We start from the raw sequence: 27898 nt of genomic DNA, 5'->3' as shown, positions 1-27898 counted from the left end.
AGCAAGTCTGCGTCTGCTGGTGATGGCTGAATGTAGCTCAAACTCCACGGAATGATTAGTGCCTACTACTATGAATGACCACTAAACATTTTTTTCCTGACATCAGCAGGAGGCTGGACACAACAGCCTAGCCCTTGCTACCTGTCCCCCAAATGTGCATGCACGCACGCGCTAGCTTGAAGCCCAAGACTTTAATATTGTCATGATCTCAGCGGGAAGATCGGCCATACAGCTCACGAAAGGTATGACTATCACCAGCCAGCGACTGCAGTGTTTGCATACACATCAGGTCCTGTTTTTTAGGCTAACATTGATTTCCCTGCTCTATGGCTTCCTACACTACATCTAGAGACACCTTTGCACAGCACAGAAAAATGTGCAGCATACAAAACAATGAAGCAGAGAACTTTCATATTAACCTCAGCATGCTCAAAGTCCCCCCTTTCTTCATTCCACCTCCCTTTCTATGCCTTTCTTTCAATTTCAAATGTATGACTAAAACAAATAAATAGTGTACTCGCTACTCTGGTCTTGCCTACTGCATACATTTGTGTACATCTGCTTCAGCAAAGAGACTTTTAGTGACTAAGAAGCATGTGACTGCATAAAATGAAAGTCAGATCATAAATTACAAATCAGAGGTTTGTTTTTTCCTTCTTCTTCTTTTCCTAAATCTTGCACCAGTAGCTGTATAGAAATACCTCAAGGGGGGGGGGGAGGATACACTGGTGTGAGCTTGTGAAAGCATGGGTAACCCTTTCGAGCAGGCCTTGCGTGTCACACCAAGGCGTCCTCAAGGTATCCCCTCGACAACTGCTCTAATTCACTGATGGTAAATATCAATCAAGGGATGCAATCTTCTCCGTTGAAGGAGGAAACCCTGGCTGTAGGGTCAGAGTAATCATTCTGTTTGAGCGATCAGATGTTCATCCCCCGTCCGCATCCCTGCCCCATTACAATGCAAACCCATTGTATGGTAGCACAGATCATCAAGCAAACTTGATTGTATGGTAAGCATAGATCAGCCAATCTCAATAACCCTTAAAATCAGAGTTCAACCAACTTTGCTAAACTTCTTCCCCTGCTGCAAGTATAAGAAAAGCCACAGGAAAATTGCTACAATTTTTCTCATCTCACCTCACTTCAAAATTATGATAAAAATGCGCCGTTATCCCAATGTTCTGCACATTGCGCAACCAACAGCACAGTTTTGAGAGAGGGGACTTTCTGCGACATGTGGAAGAGGAAGACAGGGTGTGCAAAACTTTGGCATGAGCTGTATTTTCTTCAGACTATTTGCATCACAGAAGTGCATTTAATACACTCATTGTTGTTGTTTTGGTTTTAATGGCATGCATCACTCAGAATTGAGTATTTATACCAGGTTCCTTTTTATTATTATTTTTTCTCTTACTCCTTTTTTTTTCAGTCCAATTGCCACGCTCCTTGCTAGCTTTACTCAAGCACTTCCCTGTACTATGCCCATTTATCAGATCTACCAAGATTGTATACTATACATCATATCAAGTTGTGCACAACTAACACAAATATAGGTATATGGGGCAACAAATTAGGAGTACACTTAGTGAAATTTCTTTGAGATCTGTTAAATGAGTCATGTGCTCATAAAACCTTATTTAAAAGAAAACAAATCGGCATCACGTTTTCCTCGCTGCAATCTTTGAAGCTAGAACCGTGCTTTGACTCATGTTTTACGCATCCTCCTTATCATCATTGCAACATAGGAGCGAAACTTATGTGTGGAGAGGAGGAATAGAATGAGAATTTAAGAATGCGAATGGGGGGGGGGGGAGAAAGTGAAGGATAACTTACCGCTTGAAGAAGACGATGCCTGCCCTCTCATCCCCAGACCCCTGGACAGTGACCGCTGTCACCTGGCCATACTTCTTGAACTCGTGAAACAAGCCATCTTTGATGCTGGAATCTACATGGTAAGAAGGAGAAGACTTGGGAGTCAGACCTTATAAAATGATCATTTGATATTCCCCTCTTCTTCTTCTTCTTCTTCTTCTTTTTTTTTTCTTTTTCGGTCTTTTAAAGAATTGGTTCCTGATTGCAATTAAGATGAAAGTACCTAATACTGCAGTTTATGTGTAATTTCACAGACTACTGTATATGCCATATCATTTTCGCAAATCGGGTCTTCTACACAATTACGTGAGTGGTTAAATTTGCGATCGTGGAGTACAGGACTGAATGGAGAAATGTATGCATGCATGTCACATTCATGTCAGTATCACAGTTGATATTTTCGTGTGTTTTTTAATTTGCAAATAGTGTCCAAATTGCAAAATTTGCAAAAATAGAAACCTTGCAAAATATTTGATGTACACAGTATACAAAACGTACAATCTTGTCTAACAATAGACTGATGATACAGACTTTAGAGAAGAGAAGGGATAAAGAGAGACCTGCAGATCAAGCATGAGTTTGATGCAATTACCATATGAAACAACTCCCTGTGCTAATACATTGTACAAAACTCATATGGGGACAGTCATGCTGATGTGCTACCAAATGATCACATCAAGTTACAATGGTTTAACTCAAGGCCTGTGGAAACTACAGTTTAAAGCAGCTATGTCATCACAATTCGAGGGTTGTTACTACATCACAGAAGCAATGTCTAAATACTATAAATTTAGTCATACTGCATGGCACAGAATTTTTGATATGGGGATGATCTGATCTCAAAGGGCCTGACTTGATCACTTGAGCGTCAAGTTGCTCAAATCGAAATTTCTGTGCTCTTTGCTATATAAAGCCAAGGCCTGCGCCATTCGGGCACCAAAAGCGGGTCCCAAAGAGCAAATAGGGAGACTGGTGCATTACGTGCAGCTCAACAGGGGCCAAACCTCTTTACCACAGCTGGGATGGTTTGATATTCTGTTGTTAGGACTTGACGAAAATATTTAACATTTTCAGAGGGCCTCCTTCATAATCAAGGAAGCTTGGCAGCTCTGATACAGTTAAAAAAACAAAAACAAAAAACAAAAACAAAAAAACAAATAAGTACACAAACAAATACACAAAAATCTGTTTCTCCCACATTTCATTTGATTAAAAAGTCCTGTCATAAAGGTACGGCAACTTCACAGCACTGTAGCTTCTCAAGTAGAAATATTCTACAAATGATAAAAAACATATGGCCTACATGCATCTACTGAAATGATGGAATATTATCAACATTTCAAACTATATTTACGAAATAAATGAGAACATATTACATTTGTACATGAGCAACATCAGAGCGAAATCATCTGGACAATTGCATCCAGGCAACATACTGTATGTCATTTACAAACATTTTTAACTCATGAACATTCAAATTTTGCAATATATGGTCATTAAAAAAAGCAACTTTGTCTTCTCAATCAAACCGACCTCCAGTCAATATATTTTCTTTTTCAGAACCAGCCTTGTATTAAAAAGTGTCCAAGCACTATGCAAAATTTATAACCAATGGAAAAAAAAAGAGAAAAACATTGATATGCACAAAACAAGCTGTAGATATTGCAACAAGAAAACAACAAAAGAAACAAAAAAATTATAATACCCAGGTTTTATGACCATTCATGTGTCATGAAGAAAGACTGGTTTTTCTCTTTAATCTAGGACACGCTGCCAAACAATAGATGGTTGCGTGACAAGCACACAGCTGGCAAACTGCATACAAACATAAAGAAAGAAAAATAACACTACTGATGGCGACCTCTGCAGATGCGGTCATCGCGAGTCGGAAGGAATTGAAAAACGTGGACAAGTTCTCTGCGGCAGCCATCATTCCTGATTAAGAGTGGAGTTCTGTACACAATAACATTTCCTCAGGGACTGCTACTCAGAGCCCCACATGTGGCATACAGGTGGATAGCATTCCACTTGTAATCATATCACCACACTATGTCCAAGACCCCGCCTTGGATCCAGTAATTACAGGTCTGTAATTCATACTACTATACTGGCTTGGAAGAAGTTCCAGGTGTTCAGTGTGTATACTTTGTACTGTGTACATACTAAGCTTCTGTACAATGATGTGAACGGATGACTCATAATGTATGCTGTCTACCACATTGTTTACAATGTACCTAATAATATCCCACTGAGGTATTGAAAAAATGAAACAAATTGCTTAAAATATTCACTTTTTTTCCTTTATGAGCTAAAGATGAAGCTGAAACTGAAGTACATACTACTGGCACAGCATGCAGGCCTACATCTGTATGTTGTGCATTATGTACATGTACTGTCACCAAGCAAAAACAAAACAAAAACAAAACAAAAACAAATCAAAACATTATCACATACAAGTGTACAACATGTTATTATAACAATGTAAAATCACAATAATTGTGAATACAAACTTTTGATAGACCTTTAAAGAATATAAAACAACGCAAGTGTCACACTACAACATGTGTATCAGTGGAATGTTAAACACATACAACCTACATACACACATTAAACCCTATTAAGAAAAGGGTGGACTGAAAATGCATCGAACACTGAAAGAAAATGAAATAATGAAAGGAATACAAAACCTGGGGGGCGTTTCATCAACGAGTTCGTCGGAGTTTTCACCGACAAATTTGCTATCAGCCAATCAGACGCAAGGATTTACACTGACAACTGTTAAAAGCTAATGAAATCCTTGGTCTGATTGGCTGATAGCAAATTTGTCGGTGAAAACTCCGACGAACTCGTTGATGAAACGCCCCCCTGCACTATGTAAGTTCCTGGCTTGCTCACCAATCGGAAAGTTTAGCTACAAGCTTTTGGCACACACCTACTCTGAGAAAAGTTGTGATCTTCAGACACACTTTTATGGAAAACACTAAACATTGTACTCTGAGGACACTGTGTCCATGGGGGTGGGGGTGGGGGGGATGAAAGCGATTTCTATGAAAATGTGCACTTTTCATTGCTTAACTCCAGGATGAAGGCGGCTTACATTGTATAAAGTGCAAATTCCACAGTATAGTATGTTCTACATTTGTAGCTGACATCAATGAATACAATAAAATCAGAAAACAGATTGCCAGAATTCCATGAATATCAGACCTTTGAATTAAAAAAATTGGGGGGGGGGGGGCTTTGAATTTCACTGTGTTTTCACAAAGCAGTGGTGTTGCACAACCACAACCATACAATCAAATACATTGTACAGTGTACATACAATGTACTAACAACTTACAACTGGTACAACATACTCCAACCCTTCAGATGTGATGATGTCATCCACTCATTAGCCTCCCATTGAACAGTCACATGAAATCTCATCAACCACAAATTTGGTATTAATGTTGCTAAAATAAAATTGATATCAAAGAATACAAATTATCCATTAAAAAAAAAAAAAATATATATATATATATATATATATATATATAGGATATTGTTATTATCTGCCAAGGAAGACTTATATGTAGGAGGTGATTTTTTTTTTATTTCTAAATCAATGAACAAATAATATTGTATTATGATTTTCATATTTGGTGTACAAACCAATAGGAGAGTTGTATGGTACAAGATGTACAATTGTAGGTTCTACACAAGAACATAATGTACTGTGTATGTGAGACTATGAAATTCCATAACTTTCACATTTATTGTCTTATTTCAATGAGACTTGTAACCTTCTACATTATACATTATATCTGCATGATTTCACTTTGCTATTTTTCGTATTGCATTTAAAATTTGTACATGGTGCACAACTGCTGCTGAAGACACCAATAAACCCCCATCCATACTGTACACTGTAGTTGGGTTCTGGTGGATTACTGGGGGATTTACACCAATACAGGGTGACCCTGGTCTCTACAGAATTATACACACAATGCACACATCAAAATTCCTTCATTTGACCCAAGTTATGAACCTTCAGGCACTGTTATGCATGCAAGAAATTTCATGAGTCATAACATTTTTATGTGGGGATTTTTTTCCCTTATTATTAGGACCTACAGTGTACAACATTTGTACACAGCAGACTACGTGTACATTTCTTCTGAGATACAATGTATAATTCACAGCAAAAAGGTCATTGTAGTGGTACCAGCAGGTCTACATAGAGCTATAATGACACGACAAAGAATCCAACAACAGGAAGGACAATTGCTTCAGAACCTAAAAATATGAGCATCCAAGGTTTACATTACATGCTGCGGCATTGGACAACTTAATGATTTTATCTTATTTCATGGCCAATGGCCTACAATGTAGGTACAGTATCATGTACTTGTACAAAAGTTGTAGCAATTGTTCTGTACATTTCATAAATACAACAAATATGTAAACAGTAAACTGCAACCGGCATCTCTTTTCACCATCATGAATAAATTCCTATAAAAATGTATAAATGTCTCCTCACAAGCAACATGAAAGTCTTACTCTGAAAAAATAAAAACCCAATAAATAGAAAACAAAAACAAAAGACAAATCACATAGATTTCACTCTTGTGATAATGGCATTTGTAATACACCTGTAACTGCTATTCTATAGGATAAACCATAGCATAACTCACATTACAACATGTATGTCATGGGAGCTACAACCAAATCAACCTATGTATAAGGTACAATTGTATCTGTAGATGGCACATCCACAATTAAAAACAACTACCTGCCAACATCATTTCGTAATTTCATGCACTATCAATAACACAACGCCATAAATAAATTCTTTACATGTAGCAATTGACTATCACTCACACAAGATTTAAACAAATAACAACAACAAAGGAAAAAATACACATGTACATTATAATGAGATTATACCAATATCTGTTTGTTTGTAGTTGTTCCTTGTCTGTCTCGTCAATGGCTTTCACAACAAAGAAACTCATATCAAACGGACTACAGCTTCATATTGTACACACTATAGCCTACCAATGCATTGTGTTCTAGTGAACACTAGCCAATGGACTTACAGTGCGTGTACAATACAGGGCATTGCCAAAAATAAATTCTCATTCTCTCACTCACCATACTGTGCATTTGGATAAGGGCACATTCATTTTACTTTAATACATTGTACCTACATAGGGCCTATGTATTGTACATGATGTAGTCCATAAAGAGAGGTAAAGTTGCCCCTGGCATTCTAATTGTCCAATGATGCAATTTAGTTGCCCAAGGTACACTTGTACAATGAACTTACAATTGTACAATGAAGATCGCCAAATAATGAATTCTAGTTGCCCAAGGCACTTAATAAATTGCCAGAGAATGAATGAATTCTTGTTGCCCAAGGCATTTCACTTGCCCAAGGAAGAGTAAGTTTTACTTGCCTTGGGCGAGCAGGCATGTATAGTGAAGCACTCTGAATTGTTACACTTGTTCTAAACTGTCTGCAGCATTGACTAAACTGTCTGCAGCATTGACTACATTTGTACAGTACAGCACAGAATTAAAAACACGGCACAAATGATGTGTCTATATGGGCCCACAATTGGAATGGATCATGCTTTGGATAACTGGTTGGGCTCCAGAAAGAAGGGAAAAAACTTCTACACATACATTTTTTCAGAGATTAATCACAATAAATAATACCCACATCATAGATTTCACTGCAATTCTGAATTCACAGATGTTACATCACTTGCCTTGAGCATCAAGAAATAACATTAATTCTCAAAGCAAATACACACTGTGAATGAGAAAATGTTATGGTATAATCTTGGTCATACTAGGCCTGAATACATCGTAGGTCTACAATTCCGATACAGCTACGACTCACCCCTTCTAACTCGCAACTGGGCAAAAGCCTGGCACTTGTTTTGAAGACTCATGCTAAAAGCCCCCACAATCCACGCCGACAGCTGAAATCAGCTATCATTCCGTGACCGAGTACATGGTGCTAACGGCATGTGAAGGAAGAATCCATCCAGAAGCCACATTCTCTGGCTGGTTGGCTGTCGACATGGGTATTTAAACCAACGACACACGCTTGAAAGAAAAAACCTACGTCCAAAACTACACGCGGACAAAATATCACCAACTGTATGCCTCCCACGCCACCATTGTGTGGCTGCACTTCACGATCATATCGCTCTCCATCCTTAACAGACATTATCATCATTGTTTCCATAAAATTCCCCAAAACACAACGCCAAGCCAGATTGCCCGCTAGAACCCCAGCGGGCTGACAGTGCATGGGGTGGCGACATTACAAGCTAGCAAACCAGAAATGTCAGGAAAGTGCACTAAAAGAAGTAATTACTGCAGAGCTTCAGTCATGCTCACACCTCGCCATCATGTCGACAGAGTTTCTCGATAGATTCTTCTCTCCCTTGACAACTGACCATCGTCTTTGTTTGTTCCGTTCTCTTCTCCGAGCCGACTTGTCTCAATTTATTGTCATCTTTTTAATATTTTTCCCCAACATTCCTCGTCAGTTGCCGGAGATCATCAGGAACTGAGGGCGGCCTTTTCTTTTCTTTTTCCTCTAGCTCTCAAACTGACCTTCTGCAATCAATTGCAAAACAACCTGGCTGCCGGTAATGAAGACACTGTCCTTGCTAAACTTGAAGAGGACACTACACAAGGGGGATCCTAGTGCTTTGCTACTTGCGTGGAGTGCTAGCTCTCCCGACCTGGGCATGGGCTCTCCGACCCAAGACCCGTTTGCTGTGGATAGCCCTCCATGTCCTATTACACTCCCCCGTTCATTCCCAGCCTGCCGTGTTGGTCGTCTGCTCCAGAGCACATCGCGTGTCATGTGACAGTGGCACACAAGTCAGGCAGCCAGCCCGACAGACAGACGGAAGGCAAGAATGTTAACACCGTTCTCCGCCGCTGTGCATGGCTACACACGCAAGCCCCTTCGCATTACATTAATCACACATGCAATAAGCACTTCTAATGACGTCTACATGCTAACAAAGCTCCCTCCACGCTAACGGCTCCATGGCCTACAAACATTGTGTATATCCAACCACTGCATATCAATGAAACATTCATTTCCACACTGTCTTCTTTCAACTTCACCCACCTACAGTGTATCTCATACATTAGGCTTTTCTAAAATTTCCTCATTTTTTTTTTCTCCTCTCCAACAGTTAATCTTTTCAACCCACCCACAAGATACCATTTACAAATGTACATGTACATTTTTTTTGTTTGTTCCTTTTCTGGAGGAGGGGGGGGGGGGGGGGGGATGTACAACATGTACTTCATAGTTCAGGATGTGCCCCATATTTGATTTCAAGTACGGCTGTGTGTTTATCTGATCACTTTTAAGGGTACTATCACACTGCGGCTATACCCTCTCAGTTACTGTCTCAAATTTCGTCCACGGTGGCTCTCTCTACCCCTTGGCATGTGTCAATTTCTTTAGCGGGACTGACGATGGATGATCTGTAAGTGGCGAGATTTGATGGTAGAGAACCTACACGTACATGTAATACTTTCTTTACTAAATTATCCGTTTTAGTGTCTTTTCAACTTTTCATCTCGTTACAATATGACTAGATATGGAACATGGAATATCACCCCATACACAACATTACAAACATCAGATAACATTGAGCTGTCTAACAGCACATCCAAACAACATTTAATCAGCCATTTAAAAAAAATAGTAAAAATCCCCTTTTTAACAGGTTTCTTTTTTCTCATTTTGTGAGCTGTAACAGAAAAATGCAGTCATTTATGGAACAGTCATGCCTCCGCCACAATCCATTCAAAGTCTCGACATATGACTCTCTTTTTACAAATTATCCACAGAGTAAGATATGGTGCACTCCACAAACATCTGCAACAGGAAAGAAACCAACAGTGATTAGACTGTAATCTGAATGTATCTGTACATGGCTACATCCCTCAATAGGCAGCCTGCTGCTGTGGCGAAGACTATCGATGGTATTTGATAAACAGTAAAAACCAGACGTGCAGGAAATGACAACTTGCTGTATCTCAATGCAATGATGATACACACAGTATGAAATGTATTAATGTATGAGGGGAAAAATACATACACTGCACAGTATACGATGTACATGTAGGCCATACAGCCCAGCAAAACATACACACAGTGTACGATGGTAAAGTTGCACTCTTACTGTCAAAACAATTTGTAGTAAGAGTCCCTCTCTATTCATAGGCCTATTACAATTGTACATGTACTGCACCTCTGACCGCAAAATTATCACCCTTTCCAACAACAGTACAGCAATTACTTAATTGGTTGAGTACCAAAAGGGCATTAAAGACATTTACAGAGCTCTGTACATGATAAACTTCCCCTTGATTCACAGTCTGATACAATGATCCCTGGTACTGTATGTAGAACGTAGATGCAGTACATCTTTTACACAGGGTTGAAGACATGTTGCTTGCAGAGCTGGGTACGAAATTACGGACCACTGCAAGATTCAAAGCTTTCCATTTGACATTTTATACATTTCCTCGATTCAGAAAGCTCACTGGTTCTCTCTTGTGGAACTTGCAGTCTCCAATAATGTTGGCGTCGTCGCTCTCAAACATTTATCGCTTTCTAAAACACATTGTGATGCATCATTACAACATACATGATCACAGCTGTCGTATGCATTATGGAGGTTGCACTATAAACTTTACTTCATTGGCACAGCACTCACTATGCAGATTTACAGACTGTAGACATTCAACAATTGTGAGAATCGCCTTAAGATCTGAATTTTGACAATACATGGTAACCTGACTAGCATGCAAACTTTTCCTTTTCTTTTCAGTGAAAACTAAACACATCAGTCCCACATACTAACATTGTACAATTATCAACTATGTTGGTACTACATTCTCCTTGTTTCATCAAAATGGTGTCTATAGAAATACATGTACTTGGTACTTGCAAGCAAATACTGGGGTTGACGTTGAGTGTGCCACACCTAGACTATAGCAAGTTTCAAAGATTGTTCTTTAAATATTGCTACAAACGAGTAATGGAAGTTGTTTGATTAACTCTGGACAAAATTATACCCGATTACCCTAAAAATGATGCTTCATAACACAACGACACAACAGCTTTAAGACACATTTCCTGAGACCGAGTTGTTTTCGTTGTTTTGACTTTCAGTATGAGTCAAGGTCACTGTTTTGCTCACACCATAGAATAATATCAGCCTATGTACCACTGCCACGGAAGGGGGATTTCTCTGCAAACCGGACGGAAAACCCAGCCATTTCCTTTGGCAGCCAAGCAATTTTAATAGTGCTTGTGAAAAAGGAGGCTATACTGTGTGCAATGCAGTCAGACGTTTGATCTAGTCTCGCTGCTTACCACACTGACTGCTGGCTACAAGACATAATGTAAATGTAGCTCTATGTTGGAATGTTTCTAGGAAAGCCATTCAAATGCATGAAGGCTTTGTTTGTGTGTTTGTTTCATTCTCTCCCTTGGCTTGTTCAATCTCAACTAGGTGAGCCACATCCTCACATTCTCACCGCATAGCTTCTGACCTACGACCCCACGTTCTGTGCACAATGTGGGCACTTTCAAAATGCTACTGTATTTATAAGCTGTTATTTTCGCATGGGTTTAATTTTCACAAATTTCGCGAATCACAGTTGGATCGCGAATTAAACAACACGCGAAATTGTCTCCATGCGCTTTGTTAATAGAGCATTAACATAAGCATCGGCGTCGATTCGCAAAAACATCTCGCGAAAATGTCTGCGACCTCATCAATCGCGAAAATATCTTTAAGCAAAAATAACAGCGTATACAGTATGTGATAAACTACAGCACAAAGCCTTGAGATACAAAAGACACGATACACATTAATTGCATTACACGAATATGACGTTGCTCACAGTACAAAATAAAAAATGTTCTCATCCTTTTTTGGACATTTAGGCCTATAACTTCATAAATCATTACAACCATATAATACAATAAACATATCAACAAATGACAGAAATCATGGCAAAGACACATGAAGAAGGCTCACTCTGGAAATATAATCTCTACATTGTTTTTTTTTTCAAAATAGGCTTGAAAACTACAGTCATAAAGATCTCCACATTTTGGGGAAGTTCAGACCAGTAATAAAGAAAGAAAGAAATCACCATGGTTTTCAGTCAGATTTTTTTTTCTGCATTTTAAAGGGACAAATCCCTTGGGGAGGTCATCTTGCATATTATCACAATTAAGGAGTCATATTTTTTTCATACATTTGTATGCAGTACAAGTGCAAGGAAATAGAGCTGAGAGAAAATGAACTGACAAATATAGTTTCATGGCATCTGACCCATTGACGCAATCTGACATTGCAGATTCACCAATACAATGGTACACACATTGATAAAAATGATTTCACAGACAATTCATAAATGTTTGAGAAGCAAGTGAAACATAAAATTGTTCACTGTATTTCTGTCAGTTGGGAGAACAAGCATCATGCTCCAACTCAATGATGAACACATTATGGATACTAGAAGGATATTTCCATGAGAAAACATTTTAGCTGCTTAAAAACAAAATAACAAGAATGATTCAATGACATTCTTCACAAAGATTACCAATTGAGTCTGCATGCAAAATTTCATATGACTCGAATCTCACACATTTTTAATTTCCGTATGTACTACGTAAAAGTAAATCTACAGTACCATCCCTCACAGTGATTTACATTAATGCATATAAACACATTACTGTAAAAGTGGAAATTTTCACGTATTTCGCGCAACCAGAACCTAGCATGCAAAATAAAAACATGTGAATATTTTTGCTTTTGTATGTCCCACTATAATGTAATGTCTTGATTCCACTGAATTAAAAACATGCAAAATTCATCTTACTTGACAGAGCGCAAAAAATTACTAGAGGGAAAATATCCACTTTTACAATACGGTTTTGCTTAACACATTGTATGCGGACCCATTAACATATAAACACCTCATCAATGTCCTAGCACCATCTGCACAACAACACATATAATGCATGATAGATAGTACAGCACCTGTATACACATTTATCAAACATGCATAGTGTAACTTTAAAAGAACACTCCCACTAATGGATGCACTTTCGAACCCTGGCAAATCTAATGGCACCTTTCTCCACACAGCTCTTTCCAGAAAGGTTGCATGCACTGTTTATGTTGGCATCAATATTACAATTCCTCTAAAAGCAAAAGGGGGGGGGGGAGGGGATGAAATGAGAGCGAAAGGAAACATTAAAAAGAACTCGACGGAAAATGAAGAAAAAGAGATGAAAAAGGATGCGAAACAAGGAAAGAAGCAAGGAAAAGAAAATATATGCTTGGGGTTTTTGTTTTTTTATTTACATTAATAAGTTTAATAGAAATATACAGTACTTTAATTTATGGAGTAAAATATAAAAATGTGTAGGTTCTATTAAACGATATTTGAGCCCACAAAATGCAGGGGCATTATTCAGTGTTCATTCTTCACACTTAACTTTTCTCTTTCTAATCCACACATCAAACTATATTTCCCAACATAAACAAACCAACAAGGGTAAAATGATGGCATTTTGTTCAAATACATATAAGTTGCTATTTAGATGTGGTTCCTCGGAATTTATTTAACTTAAATATCCTGTTTACACACACACTCTTTCCCTTGAAGGGTGCGCTCTCCCATTTTATTAAAAAAAAAAGAAAGGAAAACATGATACAGCATGTTAACATACACAAATCCCCCCTCCCCCCCACCCTCACTCACGACTATGTCTGGCATCTGCACAACCGGAAATTGAGGAGCGTCATTAACTTACCCGCAGCACTCGCATAAATCCCGGCCCTAAAGCATCCACTATTTTTCTCTGTCTATTGACATCAGCAAGAATAATTAATAACCCATGCTCTCCTCCTGACATTTCTAATATTGTTGCAGTAGGGACAAATAATTGTCATGCATACATGCGTGCGAGCCTAAACCCTAGAATTCACAGAAACGCTGTGACTGAATGGGGAAGCTCGTTCTATCTCTCGAATTTCATATTCCGTTGCTACAATTCTCTCTCTCGCCAGACAGCAATGTGCTGGACGTGGCGCCTCCCTGGTACTGCCTGGCAATCAACTACAACACAGGCCTTGATCGGTCCAAGATGACTCACTGGGATTTTATGGGGACTGTCCCTATTCTTACTTTTCCATGAAAGCATCTCGACCAGGCAATCATCAGCTCTTGTCTGAAATTTTCTCACCTTTTCTTTCTCATTTCCTGTTTTTTTTTTCTTCCGCAAACCAGACAGATTAAGTTTGTGATTGAGTTGGTTGTCGCTTACATAGAGCTCAGAAGGAAAGCGTACATGTGGGGGGGGGGGGGGGATGGCATCTTTCAAAAAAAAGAAGACAAAAAGACAGAAGACAGAGGTACGGAAATGGGAATGTCTGAAAGGTCTACTAATTACCTCAATTTTGATACGGAAAGAAAAAAAATGAAATCCTGTGAGACAAGATTTGGACATTTTAACCAATAAACTGGTATAAACCCGTAACATGTAATCTGTACTCTGTCAAAATTACATTGTTGCATATATGAGAAGATACAGCTCCACGAGCTTCCACAGTACATGTATTTTCACAATTTCTCAAGAGACATGCCCTTGACTTTAACAGGAAATATTCGAGGAATACAACACATTCCATTGATAAGTTTACTTGCAATATTTGAACCAAACATTTTTTGAAAGTATAAACTGTAGCACCGACATCAATCCCCATCGGTATTCACAAGGCACAACTCTACAACCATGCTGGGGGTTGCAGCTTGGGAGAGAATAATACGAAAGATGAATATGGTTTCTACTCTGCGGATAAATATACACCCGACATGATTTTGATCTACATGAATTCTCTCACAAATGTGCAAAATCCAGTTTCTGTACCCACACATGGCAAGAAAACACCTTTACCTAGTATGCAAGGCATTTCATACAGTGATATTGACAACTACGTACATGAGAAATGAAATAGACAGTAAATGTGATACATACCGCTTGATCTTGATGGTAAGTTTTTAACACATAATCCCGAGTACTTGAAAGAGCTCCCTGAACTTTGCGTATTCTCCGTATTCCGACTTTCCCGATCACTCTCTGGGTCCTTACTACACTGGGATCTCCGCGACCAGTTGTCGCTTCCCGACACACTACTCCGCGAGTCCGTACTGTGGCTCCGGCTGCGTGAGCGGCTACGTGAGCGGCTGAAACTCCGCGAGCGCACAGACCGCGGTGAGTGGCTGCGGTTTGTGCCAGAGCCTGTCCTCTGTTGTGTTTTCGTTCGCGACTTGCGCGAGCCGGAGTCTGAATAACCATCCGCGTCACTCCGCGAGCTGCCAAACTGATCCTTAAAATAGGAATCCGACTGGTCCTGGTTATATGACGTATCTCCACTATTTCCACGGGAATGTTGTGAGTAATAATTGGTGCGATTGTAAGACGTCCTGTCACGTGGTCTACCTTCACGGTAAGCCGATGGCGACATACTGTTTTCGTCCCTGTACCCATCGCGTGAATCGCGACTGTAGTGTCTGTCATATGATCTCCCATAGTCATAATTTGATCCCAGTTCATACCGTTCATCTGCAGATCTGTGGTCAAAAAGAAAAAGATTGACAATGATCAGTGTGAATAGGTCTTCTTTGCAATGAAAGTCTACCCTATACCGTATTCTGAATCTGTGTCTAAATTTAGTGAAACTATCACCATTTTGTTTGGTGGATTATATTTTCTTCATTAATGTCAACTTTACGACGCAGATCGGCTTTATGCTTTCACATTAAAACTGAGCAATGGTGTGACTTCACATCTTCAATTTATCTTATCCATATAACAAACAGGACACTTGGTTCTAAGACTTTCAGTAGATCAGGGGCGGATCCAGGAATTCCGTAAAGGGGAGGCACCTTTACAAAATTAAAGGGGGGCGCATGAGCCCCGCCCCCATTTTTTCTTGTTATTTCTTTTGTTTTAACAAAAACTAAAGAGGGGGTGCACGCCCTGTGCGCTCCCCTCTGGATCCACCACTGTATATGGTTCTACATGGAAAACACTAACTACTATGACAGTGTACCTGCAAAAGGCAGCCTAGTCCTGGTTCTGGGGAGAAAAAAACAACGACGATGGGTGAGTGGTAGGGCCTAGTCACAATCTTCTTCCACATAATTCTGACAAGATGGTCATTCCATTTTACCGGGATCATTGACCCCTTTGCATTCATTTTCCAGGCTGTTCCTTCCCCCTTGCTATGTGACCTTTACCAGATTGTTTACAAACTCTTCACTTTTCCCAGGTTTGTTAGCCTGCCTTCTCCTTGTTGTTATTTTTGATAAGGTCACTGAGCTCCCAGTAAATTTCCCCTCAATAAGACCTTGTTGAACTTATCACAACCAATTTCGAAGGAGGCATTTGGAGTGGGGGCCTACCTCTCCCTCAGCCCCACATTCTCTCTCTCTCTCCCTCGGCCGAAATGTGTTGCACCCCAGGATATTGGATTTGCTCAAAACTTACACACGCTTCGCTCTGCAGCCATGCGTTCTCATTGGTCAGTGCCGACTGGGCACCCATTAGTCGGGGGTTTACGAAAAGACAACGAAAACTAAGAGAATGTCTAAATCAAATCATAACCAAGGGAAATGAGTCTATAAGCCTAGTGATAATCCAAGAGGGGGGAAAACAAGCTATGAATAGAAAACCCTACAGCAAAGCTCTGTTGTAGGGGCCTACACATGCTGAAATCAAATGTCTTGATTCCTACAATACAGTATAGACCGCTTCTGTAATGTAATCAGATCTTATGCATGCCTTATTCACAAGAGACACCCAGAACAACCTCAAAGTTTGCTGGAGGCTTGCCCTACCTAGCAACAACTGAGTGAATTCCTGCCTATGGCAACTAATGGGAGGCAGCAAGTTGATGAAATGCTTCGTTACTAGGCTGTACTAACAGAAACATCTATAACTTGTAGTACATAACAGAAACAGTCTATTATGAATGGGTATACAAATAAGCATATAAGGCATGTATACAATGTTCTCACGAGACTTGGGGTAGTTTTGATGATGCGGTTTTGTTGTTGCTGTTGCTGTTTGTGGTTTCTGTTGCTGTTTGTGGTTTATTCATCATTTTATGTTTGGTTAATGTTGTTGAAAATGAATAAAAGAAGAAGTGATGTCAAAGTCCAGAAGATGAGAATGATGGAAAAATGTGATGGGATGGGATGAGGGGAGAGGGGAGGGTAATGGGGGGGGGGATAATGGGGAGGGGGTGATGAGAAGAAGTGAAAGGGTGGGTGAGGAGGGTGTGAGGGGGAGGGAAGGATAGAGGATGATAGGACCTGGTAAAGATGAGAATGATGGAAAAGTGTGATAGTAGGGGATGAGGGGGGAGAGGGGAGGGAGGTGATGGGAGGGGTGATGAGAACATGATGATGGGAGGAGAGGGCATGAGGTGAAAGAATGGGTGAGGATGGGTGAGGATGGGTGAGGAAGGGGGAGGAGGGGTGAGGGGGAGGGAAGGATGGAGGATGATGGGACCTTGTAAAGATGGGAATTATGGAAAAGTGTGATGGGAGGGGATGACGGGAGAAGGGAGGGTGATGGGAGGGGTGATGAGAGCATGGTGATGGGAGAAGGAGAGGGCATGAGGTGAAAGGATGGGTGAGGAGTGGGATGAGGGGTGGGAAGGATGGGGGGTGATAGGAGCTGGTAATGAGAGAGGGGGAGAAGATGATTGGAAGGGATGATAAGAGAGGGGTTGCTAGGAAGGGAGGGTGACTGAAGGGGGTCATGGAAGGGATAATAGGAGGGGGGAATAATAAGGATGGGGTAAATATGGGGTGGCATTGAGTGCAACCCTTGGCTCTCATTAGTCTCATCATCCAGACACACTTTACAGTATTACACATGAATGATTGTGATGGCTTAAACGGTTTATGTGATCATCACTGGTAGGCCCCTGGCCCAGAGGAGCAGGCAAAATTATGAGTCATAAAACCAGAACCATGGCTTTCCACCGGAAAGATGCATCTGCTAATAATAAATGTACATCATTCTCTTTACTTCTTCCCCCTCCCTTTCTTCTACTTTCTCTCTCTCTCTCTCTCTCTCTTAGATGGCCAAATTACAAAGGTATCAATGCCCAGTTATGTACATACATATTTGCATAATCTAAGCTGTATAAACCTACTCATGCTACCAGCATCTCCAATGTTCTACAAAAATGAACCTGTGAAAAAAAACTGTGCTGTTGAAAATGATTACTAAAAAAAAAAAGGAATAACACTATGCATATTAATGGTTTGTTGTTTTTATTGATCATTGTCATTACCACTTGTGGATTCTGTCTCATAACTTTGATGTGATTGTCACAAAATACTCATAGGGGATGGCAATACCTTATCTTGTCAAATAATGACTTCCCTGGCAGTATTCTGTAATGGATGGACGGCTCAACATATGGGGGGGGGGGGGGAGGAATGGGGATGAAGAGGAGGAGATAATGGGCAACCTGAGGATGTTACCATGGCAACCCTTCCTATTCCTCCTCCAACCAAGAAATACCCCATTAACTATTCTGTTTGTAGGCACGCACACGACACTGCACACGTTGCCTATTCACCAATTAGGTCAAGCATCATCGCTTTGGATATCAACATACAAACTTTCTGTTTTGAGGGGTGGAGAGAGAAAAATAAAGCCCCTAGACAAGGTGTACTCTAATATAAAAAATGTTACAACACCCCACGCCACATTTAGTGGGCTAATTTCCGGTGGCATGACGGCCATCAAAGCATTATGCAAGGCATTGTTGGTAGCAGGTGAAGTTCCCCCCCCCCCCCCCCCCCCCCCGCCCCCTTCAGCTGTAGTTAAATGCTGTCTGGCTAGGGGGAAGGGGGGAAAATAGAGGTTTCCCACACAAATATCTAGACAATAGATATGCCAGAAAAAGACCCAATTATGCTATTTGCTTAAAAGTTCTCATCAGTATTCTGCACACCACAGCCAATTTGTGCAAGTTCTGTGGTTCAGAAATGCAATGGCTGGTACCTTGCCATTTCCTGTGTGACAGGTTGCTTTGTCTCTTCTTCCCCTCCCCCGCCCTGTCTCCTCTCCCGGGTGGTGGGGGTTCGTCATTCCGAAGGTTCATTGATCCGAAACACACAAATTCCTTATACCTAGAGGTTCGTTAATCCGAAAATGAAAAAGGGTTCGTTAATCCGAACATTTATGGCATTATTCCGAAGGTTCGTTATTCCGAAGATTTGTTAATCCGAAAATGAAATTCGGAATAACAAACCTTCAGAATAACGAATCTTCGGACTGAAGAGCCTTCAGAATAGCGAACCTACGGAATAACGAGCTGTAAACTCCTCTCCCTCCCTACCTCCCCACTCCATTGATGCCACGGGGTGTGCACCTCTCATCAAGTTCATGTACCTTATATTCCATTGAAGTGCACACCAAAGCTGCATCTAACATCTTTCCCACGTTTGAAACGCATTTCAATACCCACTAGTGCAACCCGTTTGTAAGTGCCTTTCGGATCACGTTTCTCAAGTTGTTGCGTTTATCACCTCTATCACGAGTCGAGAGGGAGGATTTGTTGTCACTGCACAGCTCCATTGCGCGGTTTGACCCAGGAGAGATGTGTAGTTGGCAGCTGTCGGTGTGGGCAGGTCTAAGCTGTAAATGTGTTTCAAAATGACTTTGCGTTTATCCTCTCCACATTAATGCATTTCTGGCTCAAGAGCATTTGCGACTGAACGATTTGTGGCATTTCAGAAAGGCGCTTCTAATCCCCTAAATCAAAACTGCTTTGCGTTTATCAACTGCTCAAATCTCCCTGAAAGTTGATTGGAAACCTTAATTCTGCACCAGAAGCGAGTCGATAAGCACACCTCATGTATGTTTCTCCCTCAATACAACAAGGCAATGAAGCTGCCTGGTTGCAGTACTGACTACTGTGCCTTGGTGCTCTGGGAAGGTGGTAGGAGGTCAACCCCATTGAATCAGGCTCTCTGGCCCGTTTGACACCAACTCATCCATGGCACCCTCTAGCTCTTCCCAAAGATGTTCTTGATCAAAAGACCGTGAAGAAAAACAAATTTTCATGTCCTTGCAAAATCCCTAATCCCCACTCTCCCACCCCACCCCCCAAAAAAAGCAATACAGAAATAAAAATGCTGATGACTCATCAATGGTAAGAATGTGCCTGAGAAGCACAAAACCTTTCAGATTTCATCATTTTCCCATCTCCGAATACAAAACAAGAAATTATGGCTAATGCCAGAAAGCGTATTCCATTGAAAACACCGCATTAGGCCTACACATATTCCTAGTAGGAGAAAAATCTTTCTCAAAAAAGGAATGGCAATTCTAGTCGATGGACACACATTATATTTTGAAGAAAATGGTGAACAATTCTACGTGATGAAATTGGTACACAAATCACATTTTGTATAGCAGTCATACCAAAATGACTTTATTCCCTGCAGCAACATTTCACACAGAAATTCTCTGTATAAAACAAACTACAAATATTTGTAATTCTGTCAACACACTACAAATATTTTCTTCGCAAAGACATATGTTATTTTTCATTCAGTTAGGCCCACATCACTTTGAGATTTCATTCACAACAGAAACTGAGCTTTGTCTTCATACCAAGCGGGTGCTGTTTGTTATTCCGAAGGTTCATTTATCCGAAACACACAAAGTCCCTATACCTAGAGGTTCGTTAATCCGAACATTTGTGGTGTTAATCCGAAAATGAAATATGATTCGCTATTCCAAAGGCTCATTTATCCGAAAATGAAAGAGGGTTCATTATTCCGAAGGTTCGTTAATCCGAAAATGAAATAGGGTTCGTTATTCCGAAGGTTCGTTGATCCAAAAATGAAATAGGGTCCGTAACGAACCTTCGGAATAACGAGCTTTGTTTCATTTTCCCATTAACGAACCTTCGGAATAATGAACCCTCTTTCATTTTCGGATAAACGAGCCTTCAGAATAACAAACCTTATCACATTTTCGGATTAACAAACCTTCGGAATAACGAACCTTATTTCATTTTCGGATAAATGAACCTTCGGAATAACAAACCTCATCACATTTTCAGATTAACAAACCTTCGGAATAACGAATCTTCGGAATAACAAATCTTCGGAATAACGAACCTTCAGAATAACGAACCTTCGGACTAAAGAACCTTCAGAATAACGAACTGCAACCATACCAAGCAGACACAAAATACAGTATGAGGTTCTTCAAACTTACACAAACATAGGATCACATGACTATAATCTTGGTTGGCTCTCTACCTATCACACACGTACACAAGTCAGGCAATTCCTGTTCGTAGCTGGTTGTCAGGCAATTCCTGTTCGTAGCTGGTTAAAGTGTAACGAAATTTCCTAGCAACATTTTGTTTTTAAAACTGTTTCCACCTCAGGAAACTCCAGTTCTGAAACTTTTCATCCCTAGGCTCAAGTAAAAAACAAACAAACAAACAAACAAACAAAAACAAAACAAAAACAAGCAAAAAAACAAAAAGGAGTATGGGAGGGGAAATTCATGATACTACCGTGTTAATTTTGGCATTTTCATATCCAGACTACAACAGTGACTGCTATCCCTTACTGTTTGAGATATGACCCTTGCCACACTTGGACTGCATCCAATAAATGTAGACAGGCAAAGAGCTGTTGGGCACAAATCAATGAAGCAGGTGACAAATCTGAAAGTCTTCCGTCTGGTAAACCCTTCAAAACTATCCTCTCTATTATAGCTCTCTCTCTCTCTCTCTCTCTTTCCTCTTCCCAAATTCCTATTCCACTCCATCACCTGGCTGCAGTCGATCATGTTTTAGCCCTGACTTACTGTTATGTGTGAAAATATGGGCAAATCAACACTCCGAGCAGAAGGTAGACGGGTCTACATTGTAGGTTATTTTTTTCTTTCAAAATGTCTACCAATGAAGAGTCTGGGGAAGAGAGACTAGCAACCCAGACAAGGACTGACTCCATATAAGGGCATGTTTATTCCACTGGGAGATAGAGAAAGGGGGAGGATGGGGGTGGGGGAGGGTTGGAGGGTAGGGAATCATGACCTCAGTCTGACCTCACAATCTGTCTTCCATGGAGGATCATCACTTCAACTCATTCATCCTTCCTTTTCTGTTTTTTTTTCCCTCTCCCCCATCCTTAGTGCTCTCTAGTTCTTTTTCTACTTAGTGTATCTTTCTTTCACTTTTCCCCACCCTCTTTTTTTTCTCACCCCCCCCCCCCCCAATGTCCTGTCCCCTCAGTGACCTGCCATAGATTATAACCAGTCTGTTCAATGTTATGATGCCCTGTGAGTGGACTGCCTACAGCAACAGAGATAAAAAGATACAGACTGGATGGAAACAAAAATATGACAACCCTGCCCAGTGAGGGAAAAACACAAGAACCAAATATGCAAAGGCTACCATTCTGCTTTTGAATAGCAAGCACACATCTATTCGGATTATAAATACTGTAGAAGTAGACATTTTTCACGTGATACATTTTTTTTTTCCATTTTATGCTCAGTAAAGTTAGATTAATTTCCCATTTTTAGTTCTGTGGAATCAAAGATATTATTTATTACAAGCAAAAATATTTGTGTACTTTTATTTTCACGCTAGTTTCATGTTGTGTAAAATGGGCAAAGATGTCCATAATGCAAAAATTACCTCTTTTACAGTAAAAGTCCTACACATATGTATGTAAAGATGATAAAATAACTCCTTCTACCCATACATAATACTAATGATAACATTACAAGAAAAATGATGACATTACAAAAACAATGATGATAACAACCCTGATAAAGTTGTTAAACCAAAAACCCTGCAATTTGTGTAACATAGTGCTTTATTTGGAAGGTTCCACATTATCTATTTCACTATACTATTTTACAAAAGACAATACCTGATATCAAAAACAACAACTACAACGAGAGGGAGAACAGAAGTTTGCAAAACTGCTATGTTCACATGGGGTTTCACAATATGGCACAGAATGTTGATACTTCACAGTGGCGCATTCTTCTATTCCCTGAAACACAACCCAACTAAAATCCTGGGAGAGAACCTGGAGGACAAAGGCAAGACGGAGAACTGGGGGAAAAGTCAAAGAGTCGGACATTGAACTAAAGATTGTGAGGGTGAAGATGAGCTGAGATGGGGGGGGGGGGAGGGGATGGAGAGGGCATAGGAGTCGTCAAAACATCCCTTCATCAGATGCAAGGTGTCAATAATGGTGGCAAAGCATTCTTTCCATCTGTCAAACTTGGCCGGCTGACGGGGCTAGAGGTCTGTAAGAGCCCAACATTTTGCTTGCCCCACATCAATTTACAACTGTTAAGGGCAAATAGACTACAGAGTGTGTAGGAGTCTGACCAACAGGGACAGATATCACACAAATGGACTTTGTCTTGGACAGTGAATTCCCCTAAAATATTGCTAAGCCTGTACAACCAGAGCTGGACAAGAGCAGAGTATGAAAAGGAGCTATGATTAAATTGCAAAGTTATTTTGTTTCCAGTATCAAAAACAGAGCAGGAAAACCGGCTGCAATTCCCTACGTCGCAGGCAAAGACTGTAAAGAAACAGCCAGTCACCGTGGATAGAACATTGTTACTGCACACACGACATGCAACTCTCATCAGCATAGACAGCAAAGCTAAACAAAGACTGACAGAAAAAAGGGTTCATGGAAAGGGCAAGGGTTTGCAATAAGGACGGTGACCTTGTACGCAAGAGGGTATGACCGGCTTTCCATAATTGTTTCAGTGTTTGTTTCAGTGTCTGCCCTCAACGCTACCCTGATTAGTCCAATGGTGGTACGGCTAATTAGAGCCCTACAGTACATACAGTTAGCAAGAGAACGTTCAATGTCGAACAAGACTACAGTTTTGCATGCCGACTGTTGCTCCAGAGTAGATGAAGTACAGAATTAATCCAACCATGCCATCCCAGGAATCCCAATCTCCAATGAGGAAGAACAGTAGGTACAATGTATCTCATCATAACCTTTTAATTAACCCGTCGAGTGCGAGCTGATTTAGCTATAACAGGCATTTCCCATAAACACCTGCCTTAGTATACTTTGGATTAGTCTTCCCTTATAAGAATCTTAGGTTGCGGCAAGCTTGCAGCAAGCTTGCGGTAAGCTTGCGGCAACCTTAATTAGCTTGTATTAAAGAGTGCAAGCTTGCGCATGCTTATTGCCATCTTACTGCAAGCATGATACAAACTTGGCATCCCCTGGTAAGCTTGCTGCAAGCTTGCGGTAAGCTTGCTGCAAGCTTGCGGTAAGCTTGCAGCAACTTACCATTAGCTTGTGGACGATTGCAAGGTCGCAGATATGATTGCAAAAATAATCGCAAGCTTGCAGATTGTGTCGCAAGCTTGCAGATAAGTTTGCAAGACCATATGAAAGCTGTGCAAGCTTATGACAAGCTTGCGGTGAGACAACTAACAGCTCTGCAAGCTGGCCGTAAGCTTGCAAGTAATGCAGAAATCTCCGCAAGCTTACCACAAGCTTGCAGGCCATTATCAGAATTTCTGTGAGCTTGTCGCAAGCTTGCAGGTTGTTAAAGAAAACTCCTCAAGCTTACTTCAGCTTGTGAACTGTGATCAAAATCTTTGCATGCTTGCTGCAAGCTTGCGGGTTAGAACTTCGCAAGCATGCAAAATGCAGTCAAAATCTTCGTGAGCTTGTCCCAAGCTAAAGCTTGTGGGTAAATTGTTAGAGCAAATTCTGCAACCTTACCGCAAGCTTACTGCAACTGTATGGCCACAATCAAACTCTTTGCAAGCTTGTCGCAAGCTTATAGGTTAATTGATAGAGAAAATTGCCTGGTGCCCTCTCAGTTACAAAAAAGAAAGTTACTTTGTTCACTCTGAAATTCAAAATGGCGGTTTGACTGTTTCTGTGTGCAGCTTAGATTTAAGGACAATAATTCTGTTAAAGGTATGAAATTGATTAATACTATTATAACTAACTGCATGCATTAACATGCTGAATAACTTCACCATATTTTCATTCCCCATAAACCTCAATAATCTACACATTTTAACAAAGTAATCATAGTAACTTCCCCTAAATGTGCAATACAGTCCCACCCATTGTAATTTGTGTGTGTATCAACAGGTATTTTTATTGTTACATATAACTCAGTACCGGTACATTCTGCATACCTGGTACCTCTTTTTTTTTAATAGTAAAATAAATGAATGTATAACAGATTTGAGTGTATTATTTATACTTCATCCTTTTTTTTTTAATGTTTCACTTTTGTGCAAATTTCAATTAAATTTCCTAATTGTATCCCCCGAACAGAGTTCGGAGGATACTATGGATTTGGCCTCGTTGCACCGCTGCATCCGCTGCATCCGCTGCATCCGCGTCCGCCACAGAGATTTTCTTGTGAGAGCGCTCTACTGGCTGCAGTTCTTCGTAGATCATCTTCAAATTTGGCATGAAGGTGTATTATGGTACAACGAAGATGTCTGTTGTTTCTGGTGATGCCGCCCTCGCTTGTTCTGTCTTTATACATGAAAATAAGGTCAATTTAACAGGGTCTGCTTGTGTGTGCAACGTACGCTGGCCTTGTTTCTTGACCGATTTTTTTTTTCAAATTTGGTAGGCCTATGTATTAATGTATCATAGTCAAATCTATACACCTACGTGTATACCTATTGATAATGCTGCCCTCACTGTTCCACCTTTTACAGGGTCAAAGGTCACCCTGATCATGTCAAAATTTGCAAATGTGCTTATATATGCAATAACTTGATTGTTACTCAACGGATTTTATTCAGACTTGCTAAGGAGGTGTATGGGTGGTCATTCTACATGAAGGACACAACAGTTTGTGGTGATGGTGCCCTCAGTGTTCCGACTTGGATGCCATGTCACATTTCTTGTGTGTGCTCTATCAGCCACATTTCTTATTAGATTTTCTTCAAATTTGGCAAAAAGGTGCATCATAGTGAAATCAAGGTGCCTATTGTTTTTGGTGGTGGTGCCCTTGCTTGTTCCGTCTTTATACATGAAAAGGTAAATTCAACAGGGTCTGCTTGTGTGTGTGATGCTGGCCTTGTTTCTCGACCGATTTTTTTCAAATTTGGTATGTAAAGGTATCATAGTCAAATCTATACACCTATACCTACAGTGTATTGATAATGCTGCCCTCACTGTTCTAGCTTTTACAGGTTCAAAGGTCACCCTGACCATGTCAAAATTTGCAAAAATGCTTAAATATTTATGCAATGACTTGATCGTTACTCACTGGATTTTACTCAGACTTGCTATTTTAAAGGAGGTGCGGGTGGTCAATCTACATTGTACATGAAGGACACATAACAGTTTGTGGTGACAGCGCCTTCAGTGTTCCAACTTGGAGGCCATGTCACATATCTTGTATATGCTCTATTCGTAAGCTATTTAGAAGCGACATTTCTTGTCAGATTTTATTCAGGCTTGCTATGGAGGTTTTGTGGGGGGTTATTCTAGGTACCGGTAACAAAAGTTTTCATTGACAGCGTCCTCATTGTTCCAACTTTTAAGGATATGTCATATTTCTTGTATGTGCTGTATGGTACTACATGTAACCTCAATTCTTATGGGATTTAATTATTCAGACTTGCTAAGGATCGGTAAACGAATGATCATTGTACATGTACATGTAGGACACAACAGCTTGTGGTGGTGGTGCCCTCAGTGCTCCAACTTAGATGCCAGTCACATTTCTTGTGCATGCTCTATCAGCCACATTTCTTGTTGAATTTTGTTCAAACTTGCTATTGAGGTTTATGGGGAGTTATTCTAGGTAACAAAAATGTTCATTGCCAGTGCTCTCATTGTTCAAACTTTTATAGGATGACATGTTAGGCCAAGTAAAAAAAGAAACCAGTTTCTCGTCCTCGCGCGCATCGATTTTGGCCGCCGCATCGATTTTTTTACTAATTACTATTTTCAAAATGGCGCTGAAAATACCAAGAAATTCATAATTCTCGTCCCAGCCCGCTCCCCGCCCGCATCGAATTTCAGTTGCCGCATCGACTTTTTTGATATTTACTATTTTTTCGGCCGCCAATCGTGATTTCTCATTGCTAAATACGCCTTGCGTCCTCTACTCGAGTACAGCTGTAGCTTCTGTAGTGCGTATGTAATATAACGCATGCATTTCACACTGCGAGCTCGGCAAGAAGGAATGACCCACAAAGCAGTCGAACTGTAGTTTGGATGGGCGCGCGGCGGGCCTGGGCTGTGATGTATATGTACAGCGCACTCGGTACGTCGTGAACGCGATAGCGGCAACATTTTTTTCGAACAATCGCTGATATTCCACGCATATTTCGCGCATTGTTCGTATTTTTCCCCGTTTCTCATATTTTAAGCGGATGAATTGTACTGTGCAAATGCTTGTGAGGATTGTATCGAGTTTGTATGTATACATGTTCATGTCATTGTGACTATGTGCATGTGTGTGCAGTGTCGGAAGGTACGGTGCCAGTGCAGTGGCCGTGCCGGCCGCGTATGTGTGTCTGTATGTAGCTGTCAGGGTCCCCATCCCCCTGGTCTGTCAGCTGTCTGCAGTAGGTACGCACGCATGAACACATTCGAATGTGTAGATCTAGAGGCCCAAACACTCTGCTCTGTAACGTTGCATCTGAGGCTGCGTTCACATAGAAGTACACGTAGAGTTCTACATGTATACTATTCGGGTATTCGGGCTCGTTTTTCGAGGGCACGCGAATAGCTTGAATCGAACGATAGGATTTCCTCACACCGGTTCACATAAGAGGGCACTATTCGAAAGTACCGAATAGCTGCGAAAAGTATAGCAAAGTGGGAATCGAGCTTGTTCGATTTTCTTGCAGCGTATAGCGTCCCT

General features: G+C 40.6%; 1 protein-coding gene across 1 annotated transcript in view; it reads right to left on the bottom strand.

Annotated features, from left to right (window-relative positions):
• The window catches only part of LOC139711725 (uncharacterized), a 121649-nt gene that overhangs the window by 32711 nt on the left and 61040 nt on the right, over nucleotides 1-27898 (bottom strand). Inside the window, exons 3-4 of the mRNA XM_071623583.1 lie at nucleotides 14966-15561; nucleotides 1834-1945 (exon numbers count right to left, since the gene is read on the bottom strand). Of these exons, the coding sequence (XP_071479684.1) occupies nucleotides 1834-1945; nucleotides 14966-15561 (708 nt within the window). The remainder of the gene's footprint in view (nucleotides 1-1833; nucleotides 1946-14965; nucleotides 15562-27898) is intronic.

This window comes from Diadema antillarum, unplaced genomic scaffold, assembly GCF_040938485.1.
Source record: "Diadema antillarum isolate AM-2024a unplaced genomic scaffold, OU_Dant_1.0 seq00001697_RagTag, whole genome shotgun sequence".
Lineage (NCBI taxonomy): Eukaryota > Metazoa > Echinodermata > Echinoidea > Diadematoida > Diadematidae > Diadema > Diadema antillarum.
This window is presented reverse-complemented; position numbering and strand designations above follow the sequence as displayed.